Genomic DNA, 10,060 nt, shown 5'->3' on the forward strand with positions numbered 1-10,060 from the left:
GGAATGAAGCACATGATACACAACTTTTGGAATGAAGCACACAGACAGGAAATGATCAAAGCCTCTAATACCTTTGTTTTAAAATGCAAATAATAAAGTCATTTCCCCAACTGCAAAGATCAAAGCCACGATTGGATGGAACTAGCAACCAAGAATTCCAAAAAATTAGCCACGTCAAACTAGCTAATTGCAATGAAACAGGGAGAACCAAGCTTCAGAACAACAGAGAGAACCAAGCCACATCAAACTACCTAATTTCCTATTTCCAATTTTCGGATCTGTAAAGCTCAATTACCTATTTCCAATTTTCAGAACAACTCAAACCGAAATGTATTGCAAGGCATATAGAACTGAAACTTGGCATATTGAACGACAGGGAGAACCAATTTCAGAACAACAGGGATAACCAATTTTCAGAACAACTCCAATTTTCAGAACAACTGTAAACCAAAATCCCAAAGGAGTGCGGCATATAGAAGATCTATTTTCAGAGCACTGTAATATGTGATCCATTTCCAGATCAAGATCTAAAAATCCCTAAATGTAAGAGCTAAAAATCTCAAAAAAACAAAACGTGAGGGCATAAAAACTAGAGAAGATCTATGGAGAACATTTCTAGAGCATATAGAAGAACAGAAGCTTTGTAGTTGGCTTGTAGGCCTAAAAAGAAACCACAGGAATACCAAATACAACATTCAAGCCGCATAAACGAACCAGTGAAGATCAAAGGAGATGCGGGGAAGAAATACAAATAGAAGTTTACGCACGAGAAGATCGATAAAGGAGATCGCGGGGACGAGCGGGAAGAGCGCGAGAGATCCAGAGATCCACAGGGGCACAGGAGGGAAATAAGCCCTAGCCAACGCCGAACGGAACCCCTCCCCCGCGTTCGATGGAACGAATAATATCGCATCCGCGATTATGGGCGATTTGAAAACGCAGCCCTAAACGCCGAAACAAACGCTGCGGCGGCGTTTTCAAAACGCCACCGCAGCAAAATAAGCTGCCCCAAACGGGCCCTTAGTCCCGCCCCTACCTCTAGTTCTCGGAAGGGATCCAGCTAACAAATTGGTAAGGTGCGTATCATTTCCCGAAGTAACCAAAGTATCATCCATAAGATTTCTAAGCTCATCTAAGTTTAAAACCCATAACAGGAATACATCTAATCATCTTCTAAGAGTTGTTTTATGAGAGAAAAAGTTATTGAGAAAGAAGAAAAAAAACCAATGATTAATTAACTAATTAATTAATAATAATAATAATAAATTTAATGTTAAAATTATATTTAATATCTGTAAATATATATCATAATATAATCATATAATTTATTTTAATAATATATTTTAAGAAAATGAAATTCTAAAAGAAGAAAAATTATATATGATACCTGTTAAACAAAACTAAATTAAAAAAGTACTAAACAGCACCGATAGTTCCTTAATGTAGCTATTATGAGAGGGGTTTGGCCAAGTGAGACGAAGACAAAGAAAGCAAAGAAAGGGGGCACCTTCTCCCTTGCTCTAAAAAAGCAGGTGACCTAGCAAGGGAGAAGGTCAGGCGAGCTAGCAGCGCTAACAACAAAAGAGACCATAGACACAAGCAGGCTGCACAGACAACGTCGCATGGCTCAAGCCAAGCATCATCTTGATGAACCGAGCATGCTTGACCAACATTGGACTTGACACCAAGGAACCAAGCCTTGTTCGAGCTAGGAAACATTTTAACATCAGAAATTGAGGTTTCTCTTTCCTCCCCATTCCTCACTTGAAAAATATGGTCTAATTTCTACATTTCTTCTGCAATCTCCTAACCTTAGATTTTGATCTGTTCCTATACTGCAAGAAATTTTCAGGGTTATTATGGGCATGATAAAATCAGAGGATATAGGGGATATTTTGAAAGGGTAAGAGAAAAAAAACAGAAACATTGAGATATGAATACAAACTAGCATAACTTTAAATTTAAATTTAGAAATGTTTGTTACAAAAGTTTTATTATGTTGCTTTCTAAACATTCCATTTGGAAAATTTGATGATTCAAAAAAAATAACTAAAAAAAATATATTAAGTTAATAATAAAAGAAAAATGTAAAGTTAAATTCTGAATGAATAATGATAATGTTATTGTAAGTAATTTTCTTATACAATAATAATAATAATAACCATATAAGTTAATGCTTAATTTTATAATGACAATTTTTAGATTGATTGTAATGATAAAGAGAGATAACGAAATGATAACATCATACAAATGCTTATTTTTAGTGTATAAGTACAACGCATGACACGCACATTGATTGTAAGTCTTGAATTAAAATAAATTGAAAATAAATTTAGCAACTAAGTTATTTAACTCACACAATTGTTGTTGAATGTTTTTCAAAAAAAATTACTTTAAATTAAATAATTGAAAGGAGATAATTTGTTTTGTCAACGAGGACTTGTTCGCTATAGGTACTATAACATGATTTTGTATTGGTGTATTTTTTTCAATAAAATGAAAAAAAGGTGCAACTCATATGAATTTATGAATCAGAATTTTTTATCTGGTTAGCCCTTTTATAATTCGGAGACTTATGTTCGTATATTTTATAAATGTTAATTAAGGAAATATTTTAATTCAATTTTTCATTCCTGTCTTAATATTCTAGGCTTTCGAGCAAGGTTATAACATGCACAATTTAGAGCAATCCACGTGAACAATATGAATATGGATCAAATGAGAGAACACAAAGTGAGCCTCTAGGCATAATTTTTATTCATCAAAATAGTTAAAATTCAAAATAGAAGCCACAAGACCTTATAGAAATAGGATTACAAACATAATATCGATAATTTAAGAATAAATCTATGCATTTATGAGCTTAAATTTAAACATAATATTATCAAAAATAATACAATTGAACTTCCTAAAAAAATTAAAAAAAAATAAATTTAATGATACATAAAATGAACTGAAAATGATTGAAATATGGTTTGATTCATATCAATTATAGCCGAATTAAACTAGTTTTGATTAATAAATAAAAAGTCTTTTCTAGGCCAAACTAGTTGATTGGTACTGAATCAATTATTCTCAAGCTTGCAAAGGTCTCTTATCTTGAAGATTTTATAATAGTCGACCAAGGAGAAGGTTGTGGCGCCACTAAATCACTAAAAAAAAAGTGACTGTACAATGCAAGGAGCAACAAGATAAGAAAAAACAAAGAAAACGTCAAGATTTGGATGCTTGGATGCTGGGCAGTCCAATTTCATACACCTATGAGATTTTTGCAAAGTCAACCAATAATAGACCATTGATTGCAAAAATAAAAGCACAATCTCAATCTATGATTAGAGGGATTAAAACAAGTTGTAAGGATCTGAAAAAATGCATGTCTCATTAGGTGGTGGCAAGTGAAATAGAGTGGAAATTGTCAATTCATCCACAAAACATTTTTTCTGACAAGAGTTCTAGATTATCCTTTAATAAGATATCAATTTAGATATTAGCAAAACTTAAGTACTAGTAACTCATAATCATCCTCAAGGTCTAGTTCATCATGAGAAACTAGTCACTGTAAACTTCCTCACAAGGACGGTCCCTAAAAGTTTCATCTTCAATAAGGTGTTTATCAGCATAACAAGATAGGGTGGTTGGTCAAATTGAGACTATTGTGGTTAACCATATTTTGATGAGCTAATGCTTTAAGCAATGACTCTACGAAGATAGATAAATAAGACTAAAAATATAATTATAATGAACATATATAGATTAGTTTACTTTTCGTACAATGTAATGCATAGGATGACTTTTCCAATATGAATAAAAAAATTCTCATTATAAAGGGAATCATACCGTTCATGCACATATTACTTAACTAGACAAAGTTCTGAAAATTTTAGGATTAAAGGAACATATGTAACTTTTGTAGTGGATTACATGGATTGAAAAAAAAAAGCATTCTTTGTGGAAAATAATTTTAAAATTTGATGAAGATGATAGGCATTAGGAACACCATAAGCACAAACAAAAGATATTTTTTCATTTCGATGTTGAATAAGAACAATAAACATTATTGTATTCCTAATTATAAATATATGGCCTACAAATCCTAACATGGGAATAGGAACATATCTATTATTGTGCGTGTATTAATAAGGAAGTTAGAAAGGATAAAATTGGCATCCAAATGTCAAATTCTTCAAGTTGTTGAAAATGAGAAAGATAAAGAAAAGGTTTATAATATACCAATATATGTTTTTGACAATGATATGACAACATTGAATTTTGAGAAAACGCTAATAAAAACACATGTTATGTTGCCGACAAGGAAGCGATAATATGAAGACAAAATTAACTGCAGAAACCAAACCACTAAAACAAGTATGGGGAAGATTCTGAGAAGAGTATATAAATAGGTTTAGTTGTAAAAGTATAATGGATTGCACCAAGGCAGAGTCACTATGGATTGTAGGGGAACACTAGAAAGCAAAACATGCAGCCGTGCAGCATGATGGTGACAAGCACAGAGAAGAGGTTTTTTAAAATAAGTAGGCAAAACAGGTAATGAAGGCGTTGATGTAATCATAATGATAGTGTCGCTGCAACAATCTAAAAGGAAACTCTGCATACATATCTTAGAGTGATTAGAGCACACGATTAAGATCAAAATCAGATCAATCAGTTGGTATCATAGCATGATTTCCGCTGATCAAAGTAATCTAATTGAGAATAAAAATCATCAATCCCATTTTATAGAAATAGAGATATACAGAAAACACAGAACAATCTAATCACAACTAAAATAAAAAATCCAAACATAACATTATCCAAAAGAAGTTAATTGAATGTAATAAGATAAAATCAAATATAAATAGAAAAAAACATAAAAAAAGGCTTGGAAACTAGTACAGTTCAACTCCTTTACTGCATGGTTCTACACTTCTACTCCTTTGAATGAATAGTAATAATAATCAAGTCCTTTCTGAGCCAAATAAATTAATCTAGTCCATTCCGTGCTTAATGAATTGATTTACTACTTAAAAAGTCCATTTGCTATATATAGTACATATTATATATATATATATATAGGAAAAACTATGTAGCAAAAATGAAGACCATGATTAAGCTTCTCAGCAGCCTAAATTTCCTTATAACTAACTAGTCTTAACAAGATTTACTCACCAGATTCACACAGCTTTCCTCTAAGAATCCAATCTTAAAATTCATATTTCTCACACTGTTTTACACGCTAATGGACATCAACATAGCACCTCATCTTACACTCTCTTTAACTCTATTCCATGAGAATTTTAACACTCAAATACAAACATATTCAACTACAAATAATTGGTAAAAACGCAATACTATTAACACACACAATTAAATTAATTTGATTGAAATCTCTTATTTTCCTAACCTCCTTTTACTACAACATTTCAGGATTAGCTTAGTAAATTACTTAAGTCATTCAGCATGAATCAGTCAAAAGAAATACTTGAGCATCTTTCGAACTCAACCAAATTAAAGTCAATGTCTAAGAACATATATCTCTACCTAATCTTGCATATATACTAACTACTAAAGATAATATAAATTTAAAATAAACGAATAGCCATTAAACATTAACACATGTCAAACACAACTTATCTAGGACTGGTTAGTTACATTGCACACTAAAATCTATTGCCAGATGTAGCAACAGTGACCAGGAAGGTTGCAAAAAATGAAAATTTTAGAGACGGGAAAAAGCTACTAGACTAAGATTGAAATTGTAAATATATATTGATTTGATAAAAGATAATTTAAAAGAAAGAAAGATTTGAACTCAAACTCCATCTCTCCAAAGAGAAAAATTGGCATTTAAAGCACACCTTGGATGTGATCAGCCTGTCCTCTAACCAATTTTTTACTTCTTCAACCTGAAACGAAACATCAGGAAAAGATATATTATTAGCAGAATTCTACTTATAGGACCTGCATTAAGCCCCAAAGAAGGAAGCATAAGGGCCAGAGTTTTAGGATCCGTGATTACTTCATTGAATAAGCTAATATACTTGCAAACATTTAAAAATGTATCTAAATTGGAATAACATGAAGAATGCAGGAATGGAATTCCTGAAATTAAAAAATACCCAATCAAAATGCTTTAGTTTATGATAAAACAAACATTAAGTCGAATAAAATGGTTTATCTCAACTACGAGGGTATTGCTATTGTGCCCAACTCAACATTCAAAATAAGGCTTCATATCCTTGAATAAATAACACATGCTTGAGTGACATGATACAAGCGTGTAATGCATCTTCCACCCAACGAGCTTGAAGGCTTATTTTAGGCTCTAATTTGGGCAGCAAAGTATTTCCCGCACTATAAAATAATTTCAGAACAATGACCGAGTAGATACGGGTGGAACATGAGAGTTGAACCAAAATGATAAAAAGCTTGTCAGGAAATATAAGCAATGCTTAAAGACAAAAATTACAAAGCAGTCCTCATGAAATAGTAAATAATTTCAAATAATTTCCTGATTGGAAGACAAGCAATCAAAAAAATTACTTACTATTACCTTGTGAATAAACATTAAAAAAACTTTGCACTGAGCATGAAGAGATAGAAATTACCTTTTTCTTATTAACAGCAAGCTGAGGGATAGAACTGGGTTCATACTTATCAATCCAAAGCTCTTTGCATTGTGTACTCGGATTCCCTGTTTCAAACTTCTCAGGAACAAACTATAACTTAAAAATTATTCTTTTAATTAAAAATCCGAGTTATACCTGATATCTCATAATAGTAATGCATAAAACTGCTGCAAAACAACTTAAAAAGTAACAATTTGTAGCCATCAAATAAAAAATAAGCATAATATGAAACTTCCAAATGAGATTTGACATAACACTAGCAAGTGTACGTTTATTCAATGAAAATAGTCAAGGCATGCCACTACCTCTTGTGGATTGTCGCATTACGCTTAGTAATCAATTGAGTGGTCAATTTAATTAGACGGTTCAAAGGTTGTCATATTTCTTCTACAAAGAAAAACAGTTCAAATAGAAAAAAAAGCCTAGAAATATATCTAGTGGTCTTATTGGATGGAATCATAGAAATTTAACTCTGTCTACATAAATTCCAAATCCTGTAAGTGAAATGGAGTTCTACTTAGGCTCAGACAAAGCTTATATTTATGCCCAAAGAAAATCTAAAAAACTATCCTGCAGGTATGGCCAAGTCCTACAATTGCATGGCTAGTCCAACAGCATCCCAAAAAGGTAAGTGAGTTCTCATACTTCAGAGATCAATAGTCACTTAAGAGGCAACGCTAAAGTAAAACTAAATTGAGAATGCCACTTCATCATAAAAAATGTATACAAAGATGAAGCCCAACTCATCAACTCAAAAGTCCAATTGACCTATGCACCTAATCAACAGTTGTTCTCCTTTATAAATATTAGTAACTCTCTCTGGAAAAGATAAGAAACTAAATATCCAACAATAATTTTATATATAATATCCAACAACAATCATCCCAAATAAAAGAAAAAACTGAAGTGCCCTCAAAACTTCAACAAAGTCAGGTTCAGATAGTCTAGCCATAATCACCTGACATTCCTTGGGCCCTTTAGAAGAGACTTTCCAAGGGTTGCAAAATCCAATCCAACACGTACAAGCACCTTCACAAATAAAGCCACATGTCTTTTCATAACATCGAAGCCGAAAAAGACATCAGAGCTTTATCCTTTAAGGAGGTGAAAGTCAAATGATTTATAAAAACACCAATACTCAATCCACCTAAGTATGGTATAGATCCACACGCCAAAAAAGGACAACTAACTCCATAAGACTTGACATTCATCACAATATAAACCTTTTTAACAAAATTCATCCTACCGTATTTTATCTAAATCACATATTATATGTCTCAATGAACCCAACGCAATGAAGGATTAGCTATGATAGCCTAATAGGGCCCAAAGAAAGCCAAATCGACATTAAGAGTTCAAGGAAATCTTAATGGCGTATATCCCCTCAAAGCATATCCCAAAGTGATGCAACCATATCTAAAAAGAACTATCAACTCTAGCACACCAAAGCTTTAAAATTCAAGCAATATGAACTTCAAGTTTGTCCCCTAAGATCCAATGAATAAGGACTGAAGCAAGAATAAAGTTAAGAGTTAGCAAACTAAAACTACTTCCATCATTGAGAACCTTTTTGTACCAAACAAGCCAAAATATCACCATGTTATGACATTCAACTTCTCAACAACTCTTTTGATATGGGTGTAAAGTACCTAACATTTCTATTTTTAAAAACTCCAGCAGTCCAAACTGAAGACATCTTTTCAGCAATTCTACAATCCTTAGGATTAAAAAACTAATCCTAATACAATAAGCTCTAGTCATAGTCGGTATTGCCACCAAATATTTAACCAAGCTAGATTGTCAGTATTTTTTGTTTAGAAAATTCATAAGCATAAAAAAGAGTTAAATAAATGCTCCTCCTACAGTAGGTTCACCAAGCAAGAAGCAAGAAATGAAAGAGTAATCCTACATTTCACTTGAAGCCTCAAGCACACTAGGGATTTTACTATCAGACAAATCCACACAAGCATGAAACACCAAACGGACAACCTTTGTCATCAGTTTGATAAGAATCCCTGATGGCTATGTTATTGGCACACTTCTTCTAATAACTCCACCAAAGTATGAAGCATGGGCAAAAAGGTATCAGATCGGAAAAATGGTCAAGTTATTTGCACACATCGAACATACCCATAACTGAATCCTTTGAGATAGGTAGGACAAACCTATCCTTCACAAGTTCAAAAAGAATAAAGCATCAAACAGAACGAAACATCCATCTAGCTCATCCAAAACTCGCAAGTATACTAAATTCATCATCATTATGTTCATTTTGCATAAAGTGTTAAACAAATGACAACCACTATTGATTCAACAATTAGTTGCAGTCAAATCACAATGGTTTAAAAATATATCGTTAGGATTTAAAGCCCAGAGACCAAGTTCACTTCGCGTCTTGAGCTAAAAAAAATGATACAAATAGTTATACATCCAGTAACAAATGATATTAGCAAAATGTATATAGGTGTTGATGAAAATGGTATAAAATACAAACCCGCATAAATATAAGTATGCAAAATACCAAAGGGATCCATTAAAAAGGTGGAGTGTGTAAAGATTAGAATCAAATCATGAAATCCTCTAGTATTATGTAGATCAGATGCCATCCTTCCAATGTTAAGACATAAGCCCATAAGAAAAGGATAGAAATAGTAAGAAAGAGGCTAGGATATTTTTGGTGGAGCCCTGACAATCTATGAATCAAAATATCAGTATCTTAATCATTATTACTATTCCACGCAAGCTTTGTTTTATTCTTGTTATGGTCAACAACTTCCTCTCTAATTTTTTGTTTCTGCAAGTTGGTGTCGGCCGTTTTATTGTTCAACTTCACTTTCGTAGTTTGGAAACGGTGATGATTTTGGGATTTTGAAAATAATTTAAATATAAATATAACCTTTTTAAAGAAGTAACGTTTTTAATTTTTAAAATAAGTGAGACCAAACGAGTCTCACATTTTAAATAGCTTAGATGATTTAACACAATACTACAAGCAATACACTTATCCCGAAGAATAAATATATTACTTTGTAATAGGGATTTAATCATCTAGACTAAACAATTTGTGACATCCGTTTGGTCTGCGAAATATTTTTATAAAAAGGCCAACAAGTTCCCCTATCTAACATAAAAATTAGATAGGGTTTATTTTATCTGGGTTCTTAGTTCCCTATAGAGGCAAGCCACTATAGTTAATTACATCTTAAATGATCGAAATCACTTAAGATAACTCTCGATTAAGATCAGGTGGTTTTGCTTTCAAGATTTCAAAGTTTAGGTTTTCACGATTGGACATGGGAAAATCAAATGGGAATGACTCAAAATAGGAACAATTATTTTAGGAATTCAAATGAAAGAGAAGTAGGGGATATCACAAATCTAGGGAAAAACCCCAGTGATCTCCCAACTATCCTATCGTTTGGCTTTATGTCTTT

General features: G+C 32.4%; 1 protein-coding gene across 1 annotated transcript in view; it reads right to left on the minus strand.

Annotated features, from left to right (window-relative positions):
• Positions 1-10,060, minus strand: part of LOC110032532 (cell cycle checkpoint protein RAD17) — a 101,192-nt gene that overhangs the window by 82,546 nt on the left and 8,586 nt on the right. Inside the window, exons 3-4 of the mRNA XM_020736192.1 lie at positions 6,606-6,691; positions 5,856-5,903 (exon numbers count right to left, since the gene is read on the minus strand). Of these exons, the coding sequence (XP_020591851.1) occupies positions 5,856-5,903; positions 6,606-6,691 (134 nt within the window). The remainder of the gene's footprint in view (positions 1-5,855; positions 5,904-6,605; positions 6,692-10,060) is intronic.

This window comes from Phalaenopsis equestris, unplaced genomic scaffold (genome assembly GCF_001263595.1).
Source record: "Phalaenopsis equestris unplaced genomic scaffold, ASM126359v1 Scaffold000964, whole genome shotgun sequence".
Lineage (NCBI taxonomy): Eukaryota > Viridiplantae > Streptophyta > Magnoliopsida > Asparagales > Orchidaceae > Phalaenopsis > Phalaenopsis equestris.